This window comes from Pteropus vampyrus, unplaced genomic scaffold (genome assembly GCF_000151845.1).
Source record: "Pteropus vampyrus isolate Shadow unplaced genomic scaffold, Pvam_2.0 Scaffold571, whole genome shotgun sequence".
NCBI classification, from domain to species: Eukaryota; Metazoa; Chordata; class Mammalia; order Chiroptera; family Pteropodidae; genus Pteropus; species Pteropus vampyrus.
In genome coordinates, this window is record NW_011889352.1 from 52083 (window position 1) to 79337 (window position 27255).

At 43.3% G+C, this 27255-nt stretch overlaps 2 protein-coding genes, 1 long non-coding RNA gene and 1 pseudogene across 12 annotated transcripts in view; 1 reads left to right on the plus strand and 3 right to left on the minus strand.

Annotated features, from left to right (window-relative positions):
• Window positions 1-757: 757 nt before the first annotated feature.
• Window positions 758-7686, minus strand: OTX1 (orthodenticle homeobox 1). Its single transcript, XM_011384342.2, has 5 exons — window positions 7555-7686; window positions 7130-7196; window positions 5377-5577; window positions 4298-4449; window positions 758-3013 (listed from the first exon to the last, which is right to left on the minus strand). The coding sequence occupies exons 3-5, from the start codon at window positions 5471-5473 to the stop codon at window positions 2195-2197; spliced, it is 1068 nt and encodes a 355-aa protein (XP_011382644.1). The 5' UTR covers window positions 5474-5577; window positions 7130-7196; window positions 7555-7686; the 3' UTR covers window positions 758-2194.
• Window positions 7687-9936: 2250 nt separating this feature from the next.
• On the plus strand, window positions 9937-14344 carry LOC105308392. The gene is made up of 4 exons (XR_897298.1): window positions 9937-10059; window positions 11715-11873; window positions 12221-12328; window positions 12902-14344. It is a non-coding gene; the product is annotated as an uncharacterized LOC105308392 (long non-coding RNA).
• EHBP1 (EH domain binding protein 1) overlaps window positions 11868-27255 on the minus strand; it is a 322192-nt gene continuing 306804 nt past the window's right edge. For 8 of the 10 annotated variants that reach the window (XM_023525560.1, XM_023525558.1, XM_023525556.1 and 5 more), the window contains 4 exons: window positions 20771-20870; window positions 19569-19642; window positions 13152-13266; window positions 11974-12935 (listed from right to left, as the gene is read on the minus strand). In XM_023525560.1, coding sequence (XP_023381328.1) covers window positions 12845-12935; window positions 13152-13266; window positions 19569-19642; window positions 20771-20870 — 380 coding nt within the window. In that variant the 3' untranslated portion in view covers window positions 11974-12844. Of the gene's footprint in view, window positions 12936-13151; window positions 13267-19568; window positions 19643-20770; window positions 20871-27255 lie in introns of all 10 variants that reach the window. The other 2 variants (XM_011384344.2, XM_011384346.2) reach the window with 1 other exon arrangement.
• On the minus strand, window positions 25211-25331 carry LOC111733511 (annotated as a pseudogene).

Consider the following 27255-nt stretch of genomic DNA (forward strand, 5'->3'; position numbering starts at 1 on the left):
CCTCAGGGGAAGGTGGGACCTTCCTTTACGACTCGCTGATGCAAGCCAGGAGTCTTCCTCTTCTGCCAAAGTGAAAAGTCCTTGTCGACTTTTCTAGATTTTGTTTGCGTTTTAAAGAAATTTCACAATACCAACAAAGATACTTTGGCTACTTCTGGCAGGGGGATGAGGCTTTAGAGGGACATCTGAGCACATGGAAGGAATGACTCGGATCCCCCAGCCGCCGTGAAGCCACCCGGGACAGCCCAGCAGAAAGGAAGGTTGTCTGCTGCCAACATGCAGGACACGGATCGGTTTTTTGTCGTTTTGTTTCCTTTTTGGCTCAGCTCTGAGAGCATTATAGAGCTATCCTTTCCCGCCTCCCGACCCTCTTCCCCTCCCCCTCTTCTTTCTGGTGCAAGTAATTAGGGTGAAGAAATCAGTGCCAGCCTCCTTTCTCTGAATAGAAAGGAATTGCTCCGGGAATTGAGTACTGACACCTGTCTCTGTCCAGGATGGCGAGAGGAGATGCGAGGTCAAAACGCCTGGGGGAAGAGGCCAGGCTGACCGGGTGGAGAGGACACTCCCTAAAAGAGCGTTTCTGGGGACTTTTCGTGCCACGTCCTCCCATCCTATCCTTTGGCCTCCAGGTTCACACAGGTCATTATTAACAAGTGAGTTATTAACACAGGAGTTTCCCTCCTTTTAGCCCCCCACCGCCACCCCACTCCAGACTGGGACCTGGGGCTGTAATCATAAGAGCCACACTGACAAGCCGTTCATTAATTTGCATTTATTTTCGGGAAATAATGTGGATAAAGGGGTAGGAGGGGGGCTGCCTTACATTTCAACAAGTAATTTGTGATCTTCACATCGGACAAATCAAATTTACAAATTACCTTCCCACCTACTGGACGAAACGGCCAAAGCCAAAATTGATACACAGGCGCGGGCTCTCCGCAGATTTAGAATGAAGGTGCACTAAGAATTCACTAGACAAAACAGGGTTGCTGCTTAAAGAGAGAAGCTGACAGAGGAGTGGGAACTGAGGTTTGGGGCTTGGGTTTGTTTTTCTATAATACTGTATTTTTATTTTTCTTTCTTTTTGTTTTTGGTCTCTAAAACGGAACTGCGACCCTGTGCTTAGACCTAGTGAAGGACTCAGTCCTGCGCCCCAGCCCAGCCTAGCTCCCTTCCCTGTACCCTGGCTTGGCTGTTTCCTCGGCCCTCCCGGACCCTCCAATCCTCTGCGCCCAGCTTCCTGGAACCAAACGGTTCTCTTTAATAAATACACAGAGGAAAAGGGTATGAGGGGGCAGGAGAGCTTTGCAACAACTGAAAAAGAGCCATCGTTTGAGGAAGAAAGGCCGGGGGACCGAGGGAAAATATTTTTGCTTTTTTTTATATATATGTGTGTGTATATATATATATGCTGTATATATCTTAGGTTCTATTTCCTGGGCGCTAAGACGAGATATGCTCAGTTCAACCAACAGCAACTAAAAAGTGTAAGAGGTCCCTGGAACGGACCCGACTATGTACAGCATTCCCGCCGAGGCGGAAGCTTGAGCCAGTTCTACGCAGGGCGGGGCTGAGCGTGAGAGGCTAGAGAAGCGCTCCTCCCTCTCCGGCCCTGCCCCAGCGCATCCGGCTGGGGAGGAGGAGACTCGGGGAAGCTCTGGTCTGCAGGCGGGGAGTGGGGCCGGGGGCAGATGAAGGGGCGGCAGTCTGCACTTAGTGGTTGCTTGGAAGTAGAGTGTGGGTGCACTCCAGTGGGCAGACACATGCCAGTTAGTGACTCCGATGTCCAGAAAGAATAAATAAAAGTGTAGGGCTCAAACGGCGAGTCAGAGCGAAGAGCCTCCGAAGGCTGCAAGTGCGTAACTGTCCAGGAAGACTGGAAGAGGATTACTTAGGAATTCGTGAGGGGTTGAGGAGGAGAGCACACAACTCTCCCGTAATAGAACTTGTGGGCCAAGCCGAAGCACCAGTTCCCTCATCCAGGGGGTGGGCAGGTTTGCACACGCACCCCCCGCCCCCAAGCAAGTGGCACAAAGATAAGGGCGGCAGTGCAGACAATGGGCATCTTTAAGGGGCATGAAAATAGGTCCAGAGAAGCCGAGGCAAAGGCGGGCGGTGCATCAGCAGCAGCAACAGGACGGGGACCACGGAGGGCGCAGGTAGTTGCGTTTCTCTTCCTCTCACACGCTTGGGTTCACAATACCTGGAACCTCCATGAGGCTTGGTCCTTATAGTCCAGACAGTCGGGCGAGTTGAAGTTGAGCTTCCAAGCAGAGGAAGCTGCAGCGGCGCCAGGTTCTTTGTAATCCAAGCAGTCGGCAGAGTTGAAAGCAAGCCCGGAGCTGCCATAGCCCTGATGGTGGTGGTGATGGTGGTGGTGGTGGTGGCCTGAGGACTGGGTCAACGGGTGGTGCGCGTGCGGGTGGTGGTGATGGTGGCCCGCCATGGAGGAGGGTGCCATAGGGCTCAGCTGGTGCGGGTGGTGGTGCGAGTGCATGGGCGCTAGGTATGAGCTGCAGTCCACGCCGCCAAAGTAGGAAGAAGAGGGCGTGGGGTAGCCCTGGCCGTAGCTGCTACCCTGGCCGTAGGACATGGGGTAAGAGGCTGCAGCCGAGGCCGCGCCTGCGGCTACAGAGCGCTGCATACATGATGCGTTGCTAGGCGCGGCCAATGGCTCGGGCACCGACACTGACGCCGGCGCTGAGCCGGGAGAGATGGAGGCTGGACTCCAGATCGATGAGGCAGCGGGTGTACTCAACGACGACGGCACTGCCACCGCCGGGTTCCCACCCAGGCCTGCAGCACTTGCAGCCGCTGGATTAGCAGAAGCGCTGGAAGCCGAACTAGAGGACGAGGCGGAGCTGGACACAGCGGGCGGTGTGAACTGACCGCTGCTTTCCGAGCCAGAGCTCTCCCGCACCGGGGACGACTTCTTCTTGGCTGGGCGGCTCTTGGTTCCGCTCCCGCTCTGCTGCTGCTGGCGGCATTTGGCGCGGCGGTTCTTGAACCAGACCTGCAGCGAATCGCATAGGGGAGACCGTGTCAAGAGGCGAGTAGAGTTTGCTACTCCCCCGGCCCTTGGACCCACCGCCCCTCCTAAGATCTCGCATCCCAACTCCTGCCGAGGCCTCTGCCCCTCCTCGTCTCCGCCCGGCTAGACCCTGCCCTAGCATGCCCAGATCCTCCGCCCTCCTCATCCTTCTTCTCAAAGACCCTCCTTTATCAAATATGGATGTGCACCTTCCCACTCCCAGCGCAACTCTGCTCTAGGGAGGAACATTTGCATCTGTCCAGCCAGAAGTTCAGCCATCACTAAACTGCTGCTGGTGACTGCTCCCCAGCGGTCCCGTGTGTGTTTAGAGGCCCTATTTTCTACGGCTGGGCTCAACAAACAGCGGAGACACAGCAGGCTGTGGAGTGCTGTACAGTCACTAAGTCTGAGGCCAGAGCCAGTCGGCCCCTGGAGGCCCGGTCCTGGGCAGAACAAAAATTTGGGTGGGAGCAGAAGCAAGGCCGGCAGGCTGAACAGAGGCAGTATTTGGAGGCCTAGGGAAGGAAGCCTGGGCAGAATTTCTCTAGGCTTCTTGGCTCCACGTGGGAACCAAACAGGACAATCATAAAGTTCTCACTCCTCTTGGAAGGCTCCATACTTGGCTTTGCATTCCTGGTTCTTTCTCGAGCCTCCGAGAAAAGAAGGAGAGATAAAAGACCCTTGAGGAGAGTTCTGAGTTATAATCCAAACAGTACTTTCGGGGCTCTTTCATGGTAAAAACAGAAACGGCAAAGCCGGTAGCCCGGTTTTGCAATCGGCATCCTCTCCGGGTACAGGAAGCGACTAATTAAACTGGCGCCACGCATGGAACGCACTCCCAGACAGGGCACCACGCTTCGGCCAAGCTCCACTCCTCCATTTCCAGGATTCCCCGGGATACAAGGCAAGAGTGGAGGCAGAATTCAGGACTCCGAAGGAAATTGCCAAGTTCTGGGACGGCCGAAGGAGCATGGGCAAGTGCCGGGCCTTTAAGGCACTTTACATTCGGGAGCCTCGCTTGTCCCCCCTCAATCCTAAAAAGGGCCTGCGATACTGAAGGTGCCCCACGAGCAAGGGCCAAATCCAGGGCTCTAAGCTAGTTCCTTTAATTCTGTCTCCTCTTCTAAGCCCGGGCCCAGAGCTAAAGGAGTCTGGGAGGGGCTGCCCAGTCTGTAAGCCCGCCCTCACACAGACCACCCTTCCCAGAATTTCTCCCACCAGCCCGAGCGCCCTTATTCCTGACCCTGGAGCTCCAGGCGCGCGCACCTGGACTCTGGACTCTGGCAGGTTGATCTTGAGCGCCACCTCCTCGCGCATGAAGATGTCAGGGTAGCGAGTCTTAGCGAAGAGTGCCTCGAGTACGTCCAGCTGGGAGCGCGTAAAGGTGGTGCGCTCCCGCCGCTGCTTCCGCGGGGTGGCTGAGGGGACATACGGGGGCACTTTGGGTCAACGGTGGCCATGAGGACCTGCGCTAGAGAACGCGGATAGGCCCCTGGCGGGCCCTGAGCCAAACCGTCGCAAAAGAAAGCCGAGCTCGGATCAAAAGAAACTCCCCGGGGAGGCCGAACTAGAGAGGCCACAGGTGGGAGAAAGTGCATGTGTGCGACTGGGAACCAGAATCTCCAAGACCGCAGGGCTGCCTCCTTCCCTGAGTCTCGGAAGTTAAGAAAGGAAGAGAAATCATACTCCTTTCACACACACACACACACACACACACACACACACACACACACACACACACACACCCTTGGCTGGAGGGTGGGGCAGGGGTGAGCATAAACGGCCACCTGCTAAACACTTTCCCACGGAATAAATGGGAATGAAGGAGTGGGAAATAGAAAAGAAAGCCAGGATTCAGCTCAAGCCCTTCACATCAGCAATGCAAAAGTCAGTGCAGACACTGGTCCTGAGGACAATTTAATTAGAGAGGTAGAATTCCCCTCCTTAGCTCAACCACTCTCTTCAAATAGGGTAAGCTAGGCATTTCCTGTCAGGGCATGGTGAGTGTCTAGGTTCCTCATCAATGTTGGGGGGAAAGGAAGAGATTCACACATGCACATACCAAAAAAGCCACCTATGGGAAACGAATCCCTATGCTGGCGGTGTGGCCACCAGCAGACAGTGGCTGGTGTATCTGGGCCCAAGGGTGCATAGTTGCTTGTTTTTGCCTCTCAGGCCCACCTCACCCACCTACAACTCTGCCTTGTGAGCTTGCAGTGTGCCTGGTGTTGTAAGGAGACTAGGCAACCGGCTCCCTCAGCCAGCTCCCTGGGCCTGCTCTCTGACAAAGCGTGTGCTCAGACCTGAGGCTGGGGTGCCCAAGACTTGTAGAGGCCGGTGCTCACCTGGATAGCCCACGGAGGGGTGCAGTAGATCCATGGCGGGCCCGGCCAGGCCCAGCCCGTTCATGCCATAGGGGGGTTGTTTGAGGTAAGACATCATGCTAACAGCCGGGTGGAGGCGCCCCGACGGATCCAGGGGGCCGGGCTCAGTGCGGGGCTCCCACCGCACAGTTCTTCAAGCTCGGTTGAGTCTGGGGGCCCAGCCTAGGAAGACAAGAGACACAAGGAAACAGTCATTCGGAGCCATCTCGGCTTCCAGGTCTTGCCGGAGGCAAGGAGCCACAGGATGTGGAGAGAACACAGGCTATGTACTGCGCAGGAGGCCAGCTAGGCTCTACAAGGCCTTGGTCCAAAGACCAAGGCTTCCTCAAAAAGAAAGCTTTTCTGGATTGTCATCGCCTCTTTTCGGGCTTGGAAGGGGTCAAAGACACTCGTAGGGCATCGCTAGGAGTGAGAGGTTAAAATCAGGGACACACTGGGAAGGTCAGAGCCTGAACCGCGGAGTATGCAAGGTCCCAAGTGCAGGCAAGATTCTGGTCCGGTGGGACCCGGCCGCATATTGCACCAGCAAACGTCCAACTCGGTGCCCAGGCAGGCTGTCCAGAGCATGAGGTGTTGTTCCGTTTTGTTTCAAATGTTTTTGAAAGCAGGAAGAAAGGTAGAGATTCCTGAGAGCCAAGGTGAGGTAGCAGCACCCGGGCCTCTCCAGGATGCATTGCCCACTTAGGAGAGCACGTTTCTTCAAAGGTCTCCAGAGCTGGGTCCCAGACCCACATAGCCCACAGCCACCCCTCCAGTTGACTTCTTTGTGCCCCGCCGCTGAAAGATTGTTCACCCGGAATCCCACCACACATCAACCGAAGTTACAGGCCCAGGTGCCCCAGAGGCGGGCAGAAGACTCAGAAGGGGCCACGGTGGCGGTGTCGGTTTTAAGTCGCGGCCCCAGGTTATCCGCACCTCGACAGGGCCGCAGGCCCTTCTCCGCCAACGCAAAAGCAGATCCTTTTTTATGCCAGGTCCTGGTTGCGGGCAATGGGGTCCCAGCGGGGGCTGAAAGGTGACTCAACCAGCTCCCAAAAGGGTCTCGCGGATTTGGAAGGCCTGAGTCCAGCAGGTCCCATGCGCTCCCTGCGTATCCTACTAGCTGAACTCGTGACCCCAGGACAGAACTAGGCCTCGGCGGCGTCTCTCGCGCTGACTTGGGCTGGAAGGTAGAAACCTCCCTTCCCCAGTTGCCCCGAACCTGAGTCGCTACTCTCAAGGGTTAGGAAGTGGTGCTAGGGGAGTGGGACTGGGGCTCCAGAGTACCTGTCGCTTCACCCCGCTTCGCGGGAACTAAACGCAGGCCTGGGACCCGGGTTAGAGATTTCAGGGAGAGAAGTTAGAGCTCAAGACGCCTTCCGCTCCTATCCTTCAGGACCCATGGCCTTGACTGGGAGAACCCAGCGTGCAGGGAAGGGGACGAAAGGGAAACAGCCGGGGCTCTTGGGCCGCGGCGACTCTGCTAGGCTGCAGCGTGAGTTTCAAAGAGTTTCTTCAAACTTAGAACTTCAGCTCGGTTACTTCGGAGGAGGCGGGGCGCGGGGCCGTAGAGCGGAGCCCTGGGGTCCTCCGCGCACCCGGAGGGGGAGCCAGGTCGCTCCCCAGCCCCGCCCACGTGCCAGGACCCGGGAAGTGGGGACCGGTCTGAGGAGGGGGAGGCAAGAGCACCCGGCGCGTTCCCAGAGTCCCGGGCGGCCCGCGGCTTTCTCCTTACCTGCCCTCAGCTGCCAGGGCCGGTCACCATCTACCTCGCGCCCTCACCAACCCGCGGGGCAGCCAACCTGCAAAACAGAGCCGCACAGGAATTACCCGCCGGGCTGGCGGTTGTCTAGGACCCCTGGATTTCTTTCTTTCCCCAACTTCCCCCCTCCCGTCTTTCTTTCCACTGGCTTTGTGCGTGTCCCTCCAGGTTTCACTTTATTGCAGACACTTTGTTTGCAAAACCCTACAAGCTCCCGAGTCACTACCTCGCCCAGGACCAAACCGAGGGGCCGCAGGGGGGGAGTGTGGGGGAGAGAGGGGCAGAGTTGGGAGGCCGCTCGCGGTTGTCGCTGCACTCCTGGTACAACGGGGAGGCGGTGGGGGGCTGGGGAAGTCCTGCAGAGGCACTTTGCAAACTAAATAAATCAAGCGATTTACCTTGTCGGAGTGGCTTGTCTTGCTCGGTTGTTTAGGTGATTGGAAATGTAGCCTGATGAAGATTGATCACCTTTCTACTGCCCTCCCCGGGTATGTGAACGCGAGGTGAGTGCGTAACGGGGCTGGGCTGCCAATCCCGGGCCCCGCGCGGGCTGAGTGACAGGGAGCCGGGCAATGGCAGCCCGAGCCGGGGGTTACCTCCGCGCGCCCCCGCCCCCTGCACCCCTCCCTCTCCGCCCGCCCCGCCCCGGTTGCGCGCTAACTCTGGGGCTTAGCTAGCAAACGCGATGCAGAGCCAGGCTAGGAAGGCGTGCACAGAGCCCGAGCACCAGCGGCGGAGGACGACGCCGGTCCCCAGGCCGCCCTGAGGCCCCCGCCCTTCTCTCGCCCTTTCAGCGCCCCAGAGGGAGTGGTAGAAAGGAGGCGAGGTGCTGGAGAACCGGTTCCTTCGCTCTCTCGCGCGTCACCCGGCTCGGCAGCCGGGTTGTGGGCGCGAGGACTCCGATGCCACGGGCTAGAGGAGAGCTGGCCCCCGGCCCCTCGCGCGGCGCCGCGGGCCCCAGCGTCTTCCACCGCGCCGTTACCTGCAGACGGACGCCGCAGGCGGCTCGTGCCCGCACAGGCTATTCTGCCAAGCGCGGAGGCAGCTCTGGGTGCGCAGACCCCTATTCGGCGCCTCAAAAGTCCCGCGGGCCGGGAATAGCACCCGCAGGGGAGGCCCGCCACTTACCTGCTCCTCGGCGTCTCCGAGGGTTCCTAGTCCCCACGAAGGGTGTTCGCAAATCATAAACCCTTCTTCTGAAATGTCGGTGCTCAGGGTCCCCTCCCCCTTCCACACACTCTACTTCTGAATCGGAAGATTTTTGATAGAAAACTTTCTCTTTCACACCGTCTCTGCCTCCTTTCCGGTCTCCTTCTACCACGGGCAGTCCGGTGGAAAATGTTGCCACAGACCCTTGCCTTCATTTTCCTTCCCACATGCCGCGGGAGCCTCCCAGAGGCGACTTCCCCGGATCGTTCGTACTGGTGAAGCCCATTACCCAGCCGAAAAACTTCTCAAACAGGTCTACCTGGGGGAACCTTCCGAAGCGCAAAAAACATGTTTTCACCCAAACCCTGAGCAAAGCAATTCTTTTAAATGGTACCTCCTCCTGAATATTAGGAACGACTTTACTGCCTTTCGAGGAATTCCTACCGCTTTTTTCTTAATCCCCCCCTCCCTTTCACCCTTACGGGCGGAGTGAAAAGTTTGGACTGGATGGAGTAAGGTGTGAGGGCGAGTTAGGCAGCCGCTGAGCGTATCGTGGCGTGGAGCGCCGGCGCTGCCTCGGCCGCAGGGTCGGGCACCGAGAGCAGACAGGGCGCTGGGCGAAGAGGAGGAGAAGGAAAGGGGAGCCCGCTGAGTGAAAAGGGGCCGCGGCCGCCGCTCTTCAAAGTGCTTCCCCCTCCTCCAAGCGACACTTTCCTTTGGAGTCCGAATAAAATACGGTAACAGAATATGATGGAGGGCACACTGTTTCCTTAACTGCTTCTCAAAGGACCCGGGAGATCTTCTTAGGACCTTTAATAAGGCTTTGGTCGGTTCTTTTGTTGATCTCTCAAAATCAACTCCTTCTAATTGAAGTTGGAGCTGAAAGCGAGCTAATGTTCAAAGAAAGTGGCCGCCGGACCAACGAAATTACATTTTTTGGGGGGTGGGGGGACAATGAGGGAACATCTAATCAAAGGGGCCATGGAGGAGGGGTGAGAGTGGGGGAGTATGAAGGAGAAAAGGAGGTTTTACAAGATCCTTCTCTGGTTCACAAAAGTCAGCGACACGGACGCTTCTCTCCAGAACAAAGACACCGCGACCCATTCATAAAAGGGAGAGAAAGACACAGAGCTAAAAAAAAAAAAAAAAAACAATTTAAAAAAACGAGAGAAAAGGAAAAACATGGGTGGTGATGGGGAAGCTTTAATAAGAAAAGAAACTGCGCAGAGCACAGCGCTGACCCGGGCGGAGACACACCTTAGGCTCGCGCAGGCCCCGGCAGGGAGTAGCTTGCGAGGCCCTCGGCTCGGAGCCCCCGGAGATGGTGTAGAGATTTAAAGAAAAAAAAACAAAAACAAAAACAAACGAAATACACCCCCTTGTTCACTTTTGGGGAAAGGCGCGGACTGGAGCACTCTAGTTTTGGGGGGAGAAGTGAATGCGGGCTTCCTGGGGTGCGCTTTGGCAGCGCCTGCGTCCCTAGCCCAGCGCTGCCGCAGCGCGGGCCTGCGCGCTGTTGTCCTGGGTTAGCCCTCCGGGTTCGAGGTTCGTAACCTGTCCCAGGCCCGCCGACTCTCGCTCTTTTGCTTCTTCAGCGCACTGTTACGCCTGCAGCTGCAGCGCGGGGCCGAGGTCCGGCGTAGCGAGGTGGGGCGGCTGAGCGCTGGAATGTGTTCAGGCGGTCCCCAGGGCCCGCCACGCGGGAGCCCTTCTCTCGGTTCCAGATGCTGTCACGGTCTCAGGGAAGTTGGGAGGTATCAAATAACACGACCCCCCATGAGAATATTTATCTAATCCCAAAATGCAAGCGAATTTTCTTAATGCTCAACCCATAAAACCCCGGGATTAAGAGAAGAAAAAGAGAGGAGAGGGGAGAGGGAGGGGAGTGGAGAGAGAAAGAGAGACTGAGATGAAAGTTTCTTGTACGCAGCTTAGAGGATTGAAGAGGCCGCCGCTAGGCAAATGTCCAGGTGGGAGACGCTGGGCCAGAAGCGGCGACCATTCCAGCAATGGGGAAGAGGGGGCATCGCCGGGGGAGGGCAAGTCGACCCAGCCCGTGGCCCGTCGGGCTGGGGAGAGACCGTGGGAGCTGGGACCCGGGACCCGAACGTAGCATCCAGGTGACCTCGAGGCCAGGCCACTCTGTAGGACACTTGGGACAAGGGGAGGGGTTTGGCTCCAAGGCCGTGGGATGCTGGCCAGGGGCGGAAATTCTGCACCGGCCCGTGGGCAGTGCCCAAACCAGTCCGCTGCCAACGCTCCTCCTCCTCGGCGACCCCCGCGCCCACAGCTTTTTTTTCCGCAGCGCGGGCTTTCGGATTCCCGGCCTTTCCGCACGCTGGGCTCGCGCCTGCGCTCGAGAGGCAGCCCCTAGGCGAAACGCGACGAAATCCGGACGCGGCGCCCCCGCCGCGGGCCTGACCCAGCGAGTCCCGGGGTCCGCGCTCCGCGGCCGCTGCGGGGCGTCCGGGCGCCACAGAGCAGCCCAAATGGAAATCACGCGAGGCTCTGGCCTGGGGCCGGAGGGGCCGCAAATCTGGGGCTGGGCAGGTCGGGAGCGGTTTAGGGGAGCCGCCTCTCTGTGAGACTCCTTGGGAGGGAAGGTTCCCCAAATCCAGCGTCAGTGGGGTGGGTTATGCTGGCCGCCCAAACCCCAGGCTGCTCCGGGCTGGCGGTTTCCGTCTGCCGGGTTCCCCGGGCTTAGGGCGGGCTTCTGAGAGCTTCCCCCAGAGAGCGGCCGCTCGCTCTGCTCTCCTGCTCAAATAAAGAGGGCAAATTCCCTATTTCATTGAGTTCCGATAACTTTTCAGTAACTTCTTAAAATCTTTAAGGTGAAGAAATTCTATCTTAGCAAGTTTTTATTATCATTTTGAAAGACTGGCAATTGTAGGCGGCTGCATACTTTCGAAAGGAATTTGTGTATGTATAAATATTTTGTGTATATGTACATATATGAATGTGTGTATATATGTGTGATCTAGGCAAAAGTATAAATGCTAGTGGACTGTTTTCTCTCCCCAGACTTGTTGAACGAGATTTCTTTGTTTCCGACACCTCTGTAGAGTATGGAAACTGTCAAAATCGCGTTTCTTTCTGTTGCCTAGAACTTGTTAAAAGTTCCCTTTCCCTCATCTCATACACACCTGCACGCACTTACCCTCTTCCCCCATCCCAACGACCCTTTCTCTCACTTCAGCCAGCTATCAAGTCATAGTTCCCCATATGAGTACTAAATTATAACAACTGAAAATAACGTCGAAAATTCATCAAGATAATAGCATTTTTTCAGTGCTGTGGAATCACAAATTTCCTCAAGTCTTTCACAGAGATGACCCTTTATAAAAGATGATAGTTTACACTGCTTAAGAAAATATGACTAATTGCTTTTCAATTCTTATTCGTGTGTCAGCAGGGCCCCTCTGGGATGGTGTGAACTTAGCTCCTAATACAGCCCAGTATCCTGCCCAGTATTCAAGAGGACCATTTTTTCCACATGAAAAGCCTTATGGATACACAAACTTCTCAAATCAGTGTCAAGTTTTCACTGCAAGGAAATAGAGTATTTAAGGTAAGAAAGTTTCTGCTTTTATTGAAAATTTATATATGACCTCAGTATTGTAATAAATAAACAGATAACCATTTTCACACACACAAAAATGACAGTGCTATGCTAGAGAAGAAAATATTAATTGAGGGATTTACTCATAGTGGCGAGACAAAGTTTTATCAATACAGAATAAATATTAACAGCATTCTTGAGCCAATGTTGAGACCCAACAAAATGTAGGAACCAAGCTAGATGTAATAAATAATTATCCAGAGAAAAAGATGGCGCATTCTCAGAAGATAAGACTGTCTTTGTAAACTGATGCATGTCAATTAGTCTCATCCTCATAGCTCACCTTCAAATCACAGGACTTGTCTCTCCGGCTATGTTAAAGGGCCATCCTCTGAGGAAAGCAGAGGAGAGGAACTCTATTATCTTTACAGTGAAATGCAAAACAACTGCAGAAAATCCCACTAGTAAATAGAACATAGTTTAATAAGTAGATTGAATATGATCTAACTATAAAATTTAGGTAACAGAGTCAGTGTTACATATGGCAGGACTGAGAAAAAAAAGCATTCATGACATTTTTCTTATCTCCCTCTTACCCCCCTCCCACCATCATTATGCTATTAACAACAAAAAAATGTTTTCAAATTTCTTCCCATCAAAAAATGAGGGGAAATAATGACGGAAGGGTTTTCTTTTCTTTCTCCTTTGAACAGTTTCTTGAACACTCCTAATACGAATCACTCACAGGGTGTCTGTGTAAATCTATTTCACATGGTTTCAAGGAAATGATTTAAAAAAACCTTAAGCAAAACTATTTTGGAGTTCCGTCTATTATCTGGAAAGGAGGGAAGAAAAAGGTAGTGGTGGTAAAGAAGTACACTCCAGCCAAACAAAATGTTAAAAGTTTTAAATTAACAACGAGTCTTTTTCCGGTCTGGGGACCCAAGACTAAAATGTTGGGAAAGATTCTGGTCCGGCTACTATTGAAGAACACATTTCTCTTCTTTCTTGGCCATCTTGCCTTTGTTTTGCTCCAGAGTTCGTTCCAAATGCTCATCTTCTTCTTCAGCCCTGTAAGTCAAACAGGAAACAAAATAATTTTTCTTCGTGGAGGGCAGAGCAGCACTCCCCGCTCGCCCCGCATTCCAAGCCCCAGCGGGAATGGGCATTCGGGGCCAGCGGGAGGCTGCGCCTGCCCACCCGATACCCCTCGACTGAAGTTTCCGCAAACTTCTCGGCCCCGCAGCAGGCAGCAGAGCCTCGACCCCGACCCCACTGCCCACTTACTGCTTTTCCTGCGCGTCCAGGTCCCTGACGAGCGCATCGCGCTTGTTCACCAGGGCCACCAGCTCATCCAGCAGCAGTTGCTCGCGTCGCTTCTGGGCCTCAGTCTTCTGCCAGTCTGCACAGGATGGGAGGCTTGTTATCCACCTGCAAGGCCTTGGCATACCCTGGCCCCCCTTCCCACCTTTACCAGTTTCCTTGTACTTCTCCGTAAACCATATTATACAGAGTGTTTTGTGGGGAGTTTGGCTGTCACGGTAAGGATTTTACCCCTAAAACCCTGCTTTCTAAATATTTTCTGCAGATGGACATGGCTACGGCTGGGCTGGAACCTGCAAAAGAGTCCAGGTGTGAATCATTGGCCAGCCGGAGGTGCGCACCTGATTTCAGCCAAAGTGGGGGAGGGAGGGCTGGAGGCCTAGAACAGGTCGGCCGAGGCTTGGGTGGTGGGGGATGTGGGTAAATGAGGAGGCGGGAAGCAGAGAGGGGCGATAAAATCATTCTGAAAAGGCTAGAGAATCTGCCTGAGAACCTATCCTTTCCCCCCACCCCCATGCTCACCCCATACAGCCCATTCTTCGCTAATTTCCTCTTCGCTCTATTTTAGCAGTTGGATGTATCTCACACTGGGCGCCATATGCTTCACAATAACTTTAAAAGTAGTGAATCGGCTAATTAGCATTTTTCTTTGAAGTAAAAAATAAATTTGCTCTGCAATATTACACTGCAGCTCTCGATCGCATCACAGCCAGTTTTCTTTTGGAGAGGTTTGCTGGGTAGTTTCAAATCAAAGCACTTTTGCAAAGGAAAAATTCCATACTTCTTTTTGAAATCCCATGTTAAAGGTTGGAAAATCCGATGGGCAGTGCTCTTTCCATGGGTAGGAGCAGTTTTTTGACGGTTTTAAATACCAATAAAAATTTCCTAATCTTTGCTAGTCTGATAATTTCCTTAAGATGAGCAGCAGTTTGGTTTAATAAAAACAGGACCTAATCGAACATTTAAAGCACTTTTGAAACCAAAGCCAACTGCTCTCTGGCCAGACTGTAAGGGCTTGTAGCTGTCAATCAACCCCCAGTCTACCCCGCCTCCCTCATTAGGAAGGTAAACAATGAAAAGAAGAAGTAGATGATGAGGCAGATAGCAGAACAAATGAGGACCTAGAGGGAAACAGGACACCAGCTTAAAAAAAAAAAGCATGGCCACTGACTCATGCAGCCCCTTCCCCCAGCAAATGCACTTTCCAAAAAACAGAGAGGACTGCAATCCTTTCGGGTTTCTCTCTTCTCTCTCCATTGCCCTGGGCAATCATGTTAAAACTCACATGGCTGGTGCTTATTCAGATAAACCTAACAATGCACACCGCTGGTTACCATGTGAATCTTCACAAACCACACAAGAATGTGCTGGTTCAAATCCCCCCCGACCCCCTCCAAAGCAAAATTTATTCAAGACAGCAAACTGCTCAGCAGCTTTATGAAAGCAAATGGTGCTAGAGGGAATTCTGTCTTGTATTTACAAATTAAAAATTAGATGTATCATCATGCAATAAAGGTTAGAATAGCAGCAAGAAGCTAGAATGGTTTATTCAATTTTGTCACTATTCCTTTCATTATAAGCTCAAATACATATATATATATATATGAAACATACCATATATTAATTATCCATTTGATACAAAACATCACACAAATAAATGGTCACATTGCAGTCATATAAAAAAAGAAATGAAATTCTATAGCATGGAGAGGAGTAAAGAAACTATTACTATGGAAAGTTTTTTCCTAAATATAAGAATTTTAAAAATAATAAAGAGCAAAACTGAAGAAAAGCCCTATCTATCATAATTTTATTCTTTGTATTTAAATGCAGCTGAGTTTCAAGAATGCTGGAGGACAATTTTCTAATCTGGTTCTTGTTCTTAATCAGTCTCATTCTATACAGCAGATATATCAATAGACCTCTCCAGTTTAGAAAGATCTTAAAGGTCATCTAGTCTAATTTCAGGTAACTGTAGTTCTAGAAATATTAACTCAAAGAAAAACCTGCTGAATTTGTAAAAGATTTGTAACTAAATTTTATAATTATTAAGATTACTAGTTTTGATGAATGTTAACTTTTCCATCCTGACCTCAAATCATTCTGATTATAAGCTTTAATTTATAATTCTTTATTTATTTATTTATTTTTAACGCCTACAGTACCTGGTCTTCCTAGGTGTAATTTTTAATTCTTTATTTCCAAAACATTTTGATAAGAGCTTTATAGCTGGGAAATTTTCTCCACCATACAGTTAAATAGTATAATGAAGTTGAAAATTACAAATTTTTTTAAATCAAGAAAAAAATAAATTGTAACAACGGACACTTTTCTTAATTAAATTATTCCATCTCTTCACTTGACCAGTGACTTTTAAGGTTTCAATTAATAATTAGAAATATCAAGACTTCTCTAATTTTTACAAAATAAGACTTTAACAATATGGATAAGAGAGGAAACTTTTATTTTTTTAAGCCCTGAAGTATTGAATAATTTTTTAAAAATCATAACTTTTCCTAGCTCAATTTCCCATAACTGTAACAAAAACATTTTAAAGTTATTAATATTTAGATAATTTTCATTTCAGTCAGATTTAACTAACATTAGAATTTAAAATATTCCAGCATAAATGTGTAGAATTTATCATATTAAATCTGTTATTACAACATTAATACCTATCTACAAAAATATTAGTCAACTGTAGGAGAAATAGCTAACGTGCAGTGAGTACACATATTACATTAACAACTACTTTTACTTTATTTGCTTTCTCATGGGAGTAAATTTATACACATACACACATATTTGAATGCTAATTTGGGAAATTAAGTACTATTTTAATGTTTAAATAAAATTTAATAATACCTTTAAAATTGATCAAGATTCACATTCGTATATTCAAGTTTGCATTTAAAATTATTTTAATCCTCTTTTAAATAGCTTCACCTATATATAATGATGCCGTGTTTTAAAAATCTGCGTGTAAGTTTATGTTACCTGTTATGCATTTTAAGAAAGGATTACTGACCTATAACTCTAGTCACAGCTAGCTAGATGCACTGACTTTGGCTTGGACAAACTACAATGTGGGCTCTGATTAATTTAAAGATTCCAGTGTATTTTTGCTACAAAGGCCATATCCTCTAGCAACAAATAGGATTAAGTTTTGATGCTGCATTTGAGCCAAAGTGTTGAAATAAAGAGATTCTGTTTATGTCCATCTGCACTGAGCTGTTTTGTTAATTTAAAAAACTCTTTTTTATATATAGGGCCAATTATTCATTCTCCGATTCAGTTTATTTGCTGAAGTTGATAATTACCTTGGAAAAAAGGCAAAAGAAATACCTATAAATACTTTAATAGAAAGAACCTAAAGTTCTTGTAGTAAACCTACCTTGCCACTATAAATAAGCTTGGCACTTTGATGAAAATTAACACTAGTTTTGTAAAGAGCACATTGGGGGATTGCAGTCAAGTCTTATCTTTAGTTCCAGTCAACTAGCAATCCTGAAAGAGTTTGCATCATCATCAGAGCAGGCCATTTGATAGGATTCTACCGCTGTACCTAATCAATCTATGGAAGACTGTGGCTGTGCTGTGTAACAAAGCTAAAATAGATTTACAAATAGGGTTTTAGGGGATAAGCTCCTCCACAGGATTACATATTGATTTTAAATATAAAAAGCTTATCATATAAACCATAACTACAAAAATAGTGAACCTATGCATAAATCCCTTTAGAAGAGCACCCACTTCAAACTCTAAGCCAAGAATAAATCAAGATGTACAAAATCCTAGAGAAGATCCATTTCTTGTGCAGAAAATGAACACACCACTTTCCAAAAGCCCACCCCTATGTGTGCAGAAATGAATTTATCTTTCCTGAGGGGGCATTAAATAATCTGGAACAACAACAACAACAACAACAACAACAAAAACTATAAGAAAAGTATTTTAAAGATGTTTGTTAGCTTAAGGGATCCTATAACTTAGCTCAGTAGAGTGAAACTCCTGCTGTAAAAAAGGCCTCAGGGAAAAAAGGTAAAAAAAGAGGCCAAAGTGATTATGGAGCCTCAGAAGAATGAATATACTGAATATATATATATATATATATATATTTTGCTCTCAAACCAAGCTGTTAATATTTCTTTCAGTGTGCTATAGCTTAATAATATTCTGTGCTTTTGGTGAATGGTTTCAGCAGCAGATTTATTTGAAAAGATTTTAGTTTATTTGTACGAAAACCATCTTATGGCTACTAAAGAGAAGAGAAAGAACAAAGAAATGAACTTTAAAACAAAGGAAAGCAAAACAAAACCAACTAGTGTTGCCTGTATGTGTGTTTATCTATGGTGTTTTAACACTCCAAAAGGCTACTGAATTGCATGTGTGTCCATTCTAAGGGTTGGCTCAGAGGACAGTGTCTTCACAGGACTGATTATCACTATCGGCAGTGGCTCTCCAGGACAGGCCAGCCTTCGTACTGCCCCGGCTAGTGGGACAGGCCTCTCTCTAAGAAAGTGTCTTTATTTGTAATCAACAGGCTGCTTATTTCTTCACATCTCTTTTTTCCCTCAACCAGCAACAGAAACTGGCTGAGAGATTTAAGGCACAACCACATATGGGACAATGAAATTACGCAAAAAATAAAACAGAAGTTTGAAAAAATATGACTTTCTACTGGTCTTCTGTATATACAAGAGGAGGCAGATAAAATGTTAGATTATTTAAGATCGTAGGTCTGTTAAATAGAGATAGGACTGCTGATGAAACTGGGATCTTTTATATGTATCATGGCCCTCCTTTTAAGACAGTATTTGGTAATGATACTAGTTTAGGTATAAAAGCAATATCTGCCTTAAAAGTCAACTGTATTGTGTATCGAGCTGTATTTTAAGGATGATTTAATTTACTATACATGAGAGAGTGGGTAAAAAACTTTTTAAATACTCTGTATTGAGTGTAATGTAAAATGAATTTATAAAGAATAAACTGTATAATGAGTTATATATTATACGTACTATATATACACTCGTTTTATATTACACATACATACATATACACCATATAAATAGTATTTGCTGTACATACTTTTCAACTATGTAGCTTTCAAATGTCTTTTAAAAACTATACCACGATGATAAAAATTATATATCAAGAGGAAAAATATCACTTAGTATGCTTGTACATTTTATTTCAATGGCAAGTTTCACAGAACTTCATAAATAATTTTGACAAAATTAATAGTCATTATCAATAGTATAATTTGATACATTTATCTAGCCAATTGAAGGAAATTAGCTATCTGAAACCTTTTAAATCTGATTTCTAAATAAGGGTATACAAATGTAGTCAGTTATATTTATCAAATGAAATTATGGATATAAAAGTAATTAAAAATAAAACTATAAATATATGCGATACTACTTAGATAAATAGCATATATTTTACCTAATTACAATATTTTTAAAATATATGGTTTCATTTGTCTTTCCCTTTACAAACTTAAATTTCTAGTTTCCGAACTAATTAGAATTGACTTATTATGGATCAGGTACCTTATCAGGTGAAGAAGGAAATTACCATGGGCGGTCAATGGGTTAAGAGGTCAATATAGAATAGGAAAATCAATTTGCATTGATTAGACAAAAGGTCCATTTTACAGAGCCCAAAGGATTAGCTTTAAGCAGATATCTTTAACTGTAAGACATTTTCAACTAAGAAGTAGGAGAATAGCAGCCTAAAACACCTAGGAATTTAAAATATAATAATTATATATAGTAAATACCATAGTTAAGCTAGCTGATGTTTACTGATATTATGAACCATGCTTAAGATTACTACATAATTCATTTAAAAGCTTTATGAAAAGTTTGAAAGTGTTCCATTTATCTCTTATGTCAATCTTTGTCTGAATAATCACTTAACAGGAGTTGGAATCTTAACTATAGTAGACTGGACAGTAACATATTTCAGTGTTGACATCAATTAAATATTAAGGTAAAATTTAGAGTCTGAATGGAAAAATCAAAATGATAAATCTTTCTCAAACCTCCCCAGTGGAAACAACTTTAAATTGCATATAGTAAAATGTGATTAAATCATTTAACTCTTTATATTCCCCATTTTATTGAAATTGAAGCTTACTGATAAAAGTTAAGACAATTTTGAGTTTAATAGCAAGCATAATGATTATCTATCTGAATTAAGGTCCTCCTTAGGTTGTTTTATGACTCATGGTTTTTGACTCTAAAGCATTTATTTGCAAATCCTGTAGGTCCCTAGTCAGACCACACCTAGCGAGACCAGAAGTGTATTATACTCTTTAAACTTCTGACAATTGACACCTCACATACCTCATTTCACCAGAACATTTCTTACCTTCAATGGCTAGCATTGCCCGCAATTCCCGATTCAGCAGCTCATACCTTCGTTCTAAATCATGTTCTTTTTCCCTAGGCAAGTTACAAAAGTTCATCAATATGCTAATTACTAAATCATTAAACACTTAAAAGAACCTTTAGGTTACATTGATTTTAGAACTCATAACTGACTTTTCTCTTTAACTTTAAGCTACTCCAAACAAATGATACACAAACCTAAAACCTTCCTCAGGTTGAATATTTACTAGTGCTATAATTTTTCTCCTTCAATTTTGAATTGCGCAGAGGTATATTTTAATCTGCGGATAAGTAGTCTCATTCTTCAATGCTTCTTGTATTAAGTGCCCAGTATAATGGCTATTTTGTAAAATAGGTTTTTTTTTCATAGTTCACAATAAATACTCTTTGTCTACAACTCCATGTGAAAAGAATACAAGAAACATGAAAGTACTATCAGTGCAACTTTAATATACAGACAATTAAAAATGCAGGATTAGTTATTTTTTGTGCTCCTTCATAACTTTTATCAAGTTCAAGCATGACAGAAATGACAAAAATAGATGTTTTCACTAAAATAAAACATGTAAGCCTACTCCTTCTCACACTAGGTGGCATAATATAAAATCTTTGCTAGTGAGCAAAAAGGAACAGGCTTTAAGTCTTATACTAAATGCTAAGGACTAAGAATGCTTACGTTTGGTCTAGTCTCCATCTTACTGTAATCCCCACAATCATAAACACACTTCTGTTTAAGTCATTATTAATCTTTTATCCCAAAATTTAAGGTAACATCATCTATAGAATAAAAAGATACTTTTAAGAGTTATTTTAATTTTTAACTTAAAATTTGATGTTAAATTTCAATTTTATTTCTCTCTCCTCTAACCTTTACTAATAACCACCTTTTTGTGCACAGTGCTTTATTTCTTTATTTCAAAAATTGCTTATATTCATTGAGTTTCTGTATAATAAACACATTGGGTTTTTTTTTCAGTATCTATCACTCTATCTTAAAATTCTTACTGTTCAGATGAAAATTGGTTTTCACTATTTTTTTAAATTTTTATATAAAATATACTGTAATCTCTAAGGAAAGAAAAAAAATTAAGCCTAGTAAGTATTTAACCTCAAAGAAGGCAATGACAGAAAACCTAACATTCATCAATGTTGTAGGAAAAACAAGCAGTCATGAGTACTTACAGGAGAGAGAGCTGGTTCATTCTCCTTATTAAAGCATTTTTCTTATTAACTAACATAAACCATTCCTGCATCATTGCTTCTTCCTCTTCTGTGTTCCTTCCTATAATACAGGAAGTAATTTCTTATTATATGACATTTATAAGCAAATAATTTAACACAAGTCTTTTTTTTTTTTAACATGAAACATTTTAGCTAACCTGATAGTACAAATTAAACTGTTTATAACATAAGATTAAAGTCCAAGGCCTGAAAAAAGAAATCAATATTTAAAAATTCATAAGCCAGTCTTCTAAAGCTGGTATTATTCAGCATGTATATTTCAGTCTCCCTGAATATATCTACAGATCATACTAACACTAAGTACAGTAAAAAAAAGTGTTCCAACTTTTAAATCCTCCCCAGAGGCTGATATGTTGTTATGTTTCAATGAGGAACTTATGGCGCTGACAGACATATGGTCATGATAAAAAAAAATTTAAATCATTATGAGAATTACAAGACTAGCAGGAAGATCAGAGAAGTCCAGAGATTTTGTGAAAGCTTCTACTTGTAACGACTTGATTTTTTTTTTTTATTTCTTATTTCCCACCCCCAATATAAAATAAAGATAAATGTGCATATACAGCATTCTGGAGCTCATCATCCATAATAGGGTGAACACTTGCACATTATTTTAAGTCGATTGTAAATGACCAGGCTACAAAAAATGCCTATAGCTATCTTTAATGTTCAGTATATCAGAAAACATTTGAGTACAGATGATCTAAAATTTTAGATGATAAATTTACTGACTGAACATTTAAAATTCACTTTCTCTAATATCCATTCCATCATCTATTACCCCACCCCTTAAAGGCTCTTGTATTAAGGATTATAATATATAGGGCATATCTAGTATTATTCATGTAGAAGTAGGCCATGATCATACTCAAGAAAAATATTAATTCCCCATTTTCTTCTACTTTCTTCAAATTGTACCTAGTCGAATTTACAATTTTTTGATTTTTTTCTTTTTAATTTCAACCATAATTGGTTTATTGTTTTGCTAGGCCATTATTTATAGATTCCTAAGGTTAACTTAAATATCCAATAAAAATTTAAATATCCCAGCTAAGACTCAGTATCCAAGCTAATTCCCTAAGTTTTATTTTCTTTTTAAGCAAGATATTTTAACTTTCAAACACATTACCAGTCCATTTAAAAAATTCAAACAATACAAAGGTATAACTGAATAAAGTCAAGTCCTCTTTTACCAATCCCACCCTCCCCAATTCTCCACTCCACCTCCTTTCTCCAGAAGTACTATTAAAGTTTAGTATATCTCCTTCCAGATCACAAAGATAGCTATGTCTATCATACATGTATATACTTCATCTACACAAACAGGTTTCTTTTCTTTAACGTGAGATCATATTATGTACTGCCCTGTGATTTGCTTTTGTCATGCTGTTCAAAGATCTACTTCATTCTTTTCAATACATGCATAAATTATGGACATACCATAATTTATTTAACTATTTCCCCATTAATAAAAATTTAAAGAAAATTGTAGAATGAAAATAAGAGTATAAAGAGCTGATCTGTGTGCAAAAGATTAAACATGTACTTCAGAGCATTCCTGTAAAATAGATATCTGCTGTTCATTATTATGGAGAAGAATGAGGATATGTGCCTTCTTTAAATGCTGTTAAAACTTTATAGTATGAAGCCAGACTTAGGATAGATTCTTTTAGAGTATGAACAAAAGTCTTTATTGTTTTACAGTATTTTAATCTCTTTTAGGGTAGCTGGTTGTGTATTCACTTTGGACCATGTGATGTCTTGACACTGGTCATGTGATATAGGCTGCGATAGGAACAAATCCCTGGGTAGCAACAAAAGAAGAAAGAGTAAAAAGAAAAAGCTGAGAAAAAGCTTGCAATTTGGAAAAAGGCCAATTGTACCCTGGTGAAGGCCTTTTTGATCAGTGAAATCACACATGTGTGCAATATTAATAGGTGCAGTTTTTATGATATTTTATTTTCTGATTAAAGACTTAATTCTTACGTTCATAACTTAAGTAGCTTCTAAAAATATAGGTATATTAAAACTTTATTTTGAGCTTAACTTAACGTATAATTGAGGCTTTCAGGCACTACTAGAAGCAACTAGCCTACTCTTAAATTAGCATCATTTTCTTCAATGGAAAACTGCTTCCTTGACAATAGCAATATTGATGTGGTACTGTGTTATTTTCAGTTTAACTCATGCCTATGATTTCTAGGTAAGAATAAAAGATCCCCCTCCCCTAATTGTTAGGAAATAACTAATAATACAAAAGTCTCATGTTTCAAAAGGAAATAAGCCTAACAATAAAATATTTAAAGATACATTACACATTGCTACATAGATTATAAAAATTAACTGAAAAACATATTTGAGGTTAAATCAATAATTGATTTTTATGTATGGCTAACTCCTTATTTGAGATCGTACACAATGATGGAAATCTATACTTAGCCTAGTAATAAAAAAATTAAATTTTCTTCTAATACATCATTACACTATTGTTTTTAGGGATTTAAAATTTTTTAAATTTAAAAAGCTTTTAAAAGCCAGTAAGTTGAACCATTACAAATTAATCCTGACTTTAATAACTGGTTAAAGACCCCTTTAGCTTTATAAGTAACAAAAAATATTAAAGCCTGTGATCACAGTGAGCTTTTCTCATTTCTCCTCTAACCATTTGTTATTTAATCCAATACTAGTAATCCAATTTGTCCATCAGACTTTTAAAGGGCAGAATGCAACTTCCTCAGCTTAGACACTTTTCAAAGTACAATATATTTTTCAAATGAATGCTGGATGTTTCATTTTTCCCAACTGTTCCTAGCTCTAATGCATGAGGGAAAAAAGAACAAGATGAACATTGTTCCTACTGATTAAGTAAGAGCTCATTAAAGAGCTGTCAGTGCGGTACTTTGAATATGCATGAAGCATATAATCAGATCTAGTACCGTCACTAGAGGAGAATACGGTAAGTACAAAGGATTGATTTAATTACTTAGAGTGGGCTGTGGTGGTAAAGCAGTCTTGTTAGTGCAAAAAGAAAAAAAGGCTGTATTCTGGCACTGTTAGAAAAAAGGCAGTTTTAGCTTCTGCCACAATACATAATCTCTGAATAAAGCACTTTACATTGTAGCTTAAAACGAAGACTGTCATTATTTTAAAAAATGGCCATAAATCATTTTGTGTGTGTGTTTAAACTTACCTGGTTAACTACTTCTCTTTCAAAATTATCGATTTGTACTTACAACTACATTTTTGTAAATTTAGAGTCAATACTGACACTTTTTAAAATTTCAATTATTTTTCGGTTTCATGGACTGAAAAATTTAAGACATTATTAAAGACTATTTTGAAATTTTAAAAAGTCAAAATACTGCAATTCAACATACAGTTACTAAAATGTGAAAGCATGGCTGAGTTGATATACTGTATTTTAAAACAAAGTACCTCATGTTTATTATAAATATACAACCAATAAAAACATCACCATACGGAAACAAACTTGTATACACAGAGAACATTTTGATGGTTGCTAGATGAGAGCAGAGTTGGGGGATGGGTGAAAAAGTGGAAGGGATTTAGAAGTACAAATTAGTAGTTACAAAATAGTCATGGGGATGTAAAGTATAGAATAAGGAATATAGTTAATAATATTGTAATAATTATGTGTGGTGTCAGATGGGTACTTGATTTATCAGGGTGATCACGTCATAAGTTGCATATATATATGTCTAATTACTATGTTGTACACCTGAAACTAATATAACATTGTATGCCAACAGTAATTGAAAAATTTTTTGAAATATTTTTAAAAAATCACTATAACATTTAAAATATTGACTAATTAATACATTCTCTGGTAACATCTTTTTCTACTTTGTTTCCTTAAAGATTTGTTTTTCATTTTAACTCCAGGAATGTAATGTCTTTTCTGACATCACAGTCTCTAAATGTCAGTTTGTTCTTTTAATCAATTATTGTAGCTAGACTATGATTTGTAAAAATTATTAAATAATCAATAATAATGATAATGGCAGGAAAAGTAACTATGTATATATGATTTCAAATCATCCCATCACCTAGTTAACAAAAACCACTAAATAGGAAGCAGCATAATACACAGCACTACATACTTAATAAATGTTAGTTGACTATAGCAACCACTTTTATATTCCATTTCCTCCAGAAAAAAATGAATTAAAGTTAAGATTTAATTTCATTCAAGAATGTATTCGTTCACCCAGGAATCTGTATGTAGTTTTCATTTACTTTTTCAGAAGCAGCATTTTCTTTTTTTTTTTTTTTTAAGGCAAGGCAACCCTTGGTTGACCTCACAGATTGCAAGGACCTTGTCAGCTTAACAATCTCTTATTTTTTTATTTTTATTTTTTACACCTATAGCACCTGGTCTTCCTAGGTGGTCTCTCATCCAAGTACTAACACCAGGCCTGACCCTGCTTAGCTTCCGAGATCAGATGGGATTGGGCTTGTTCAGGGTGGCATGGCCGTAGACGTAGAAGCAGTGTTTTCAATGTAAATTTTTAAATGAATAAAAGAACAGTGATGTCAAAATACTGAAATTTTGAATCACAATTTAAAGAACTGCCTCCTAATTAACCTTTCTAATTAATTTTTCTCCATAAGGTTATCTATTTAGAAAGTTATATTTTTAGACAGTGAATTCTTATACAAATGCAAAATAAGGAACAACACAATTTCAGTTGAACAGAAGATGAATTCGGTGGGAAAGAATGAAAACACAAAGTGTAGACTGTTGTACATATAAACAAATTCAAGATTTTCTACCATAAAGACATTAAAAAATGCTGAAATCTTGCCATAGCTTCATAGTGGAGATGGCAGACTAGTGATCACATATGGCCCTTAAAGGACACAACATAGCAAAGCCGAATCAAACATAAAAACAAAAAGTTGCCATTACAAATTGTCTTGATGGAATGATTACATGAATATAAAGACTTTTGAAAGACAATATAGTACGAGAGAGACACATGAACATGCCCAACTAACTGGTACTAGAAAAACATTTTAATGACAAAGGAAGAAAATCTGGTAGATTTATTTAACATATGAAAAAGATGAATTTATTACAGTTATGTTAGGTTGTGGACACATGAACTCCAAAGCCAACATTACTGCACAGGACTCCAGAGCTCAGTTTCAGGAAATATTTTAAACTTAGGTAAGAGAGCTTTATTATGAAAACAAATTTTACTATATAAGCCAATAGCTAATAAATGTTTCTACTCCAAAAATATCCTCAAATACCAATCAACATATGAAGAAGCTCATAATCTTTATTGATGTTTTCAGCAGCAATTGTCTTAAAACTATTTGCTCAGCATGATATATTTGTTACAGTATTAAGAATACAAACTTTGGAGAAAATCCTGTCTCCTTTGTTGAAGTAAAATAAAAACACACTTTCTCAAAATAAATACACCTTTTATTTACCCATTTGGTAAAACAGAAAGTAGGGAGAGATTCCGGGCAACATCTCTCTACAGATAACTTTTGACAGACTTCTATGCATGTACTTCTTACAGGAGAAGGTACAGACAACTTCACCGAGGTTCTTCCTCCACAAACGTATACATAAGAAGAAACTATTTCTCAAGGTTGGAATGTAACAGCAGTCTTTTTGTACCAACCCATTAATAGAGTCTGAATAGCCTTTTTATGCCAAAAGTCAGTGCTAGATTTCTACAAAAGCAAAAAACTAAGCACAAACTTAAGATAACAAGAAAATAAAAATAAATTTAAAAGCATGGAAGTGGTCATCTTGGGAAAATGATAACTGATGAAATTCATTATATTTATTTACAGTTTAGTATTTTTAAAAGATTACATATGGGATGGGTTGCAACCATCTTTTTCAGTGCTAAGAGCCTTTAAAGGTATTAATATGACCCACATTTAAGGTAACTTGTAATTATCTTGCCTATCTACTGTTTAAACAGGCACTTGGCTAAAGGTAAAACACTCAGAACAGAACTCTGAAATATCTATTTTTAAGGTACATTTAACATATTTTGTAAAATGGAATAAAACATAGTGAGTCACTTTTTAGATATCATTCAACCAAATAGACTGTGATCTACTTGGAAAATCAATTAGGCATCCCCCAATCAGGGGAAAATGTGAATTGTGAGCCACGCTCACAGACGGAGAGCTTCCCCAGCCAGTTCTCCTCTCTCTTGAAGCCCCTTTTGTTTGGACTGCACCTGGCAGACTCCTCTCTATCCCTTCCCTGTCCTAGAGCCTCCTCACAGTCATGTCACAAAAGCAACTTAAAGAGTAGCTCTAGAAGTAACAGACACATTAATATTGAAGAGGACCATGAAGAACTGAATAAAATTATTTCTTGAAAAGTGAGATTGGAGAAAAGCAATATTACTAGATTAACATATTTTAAG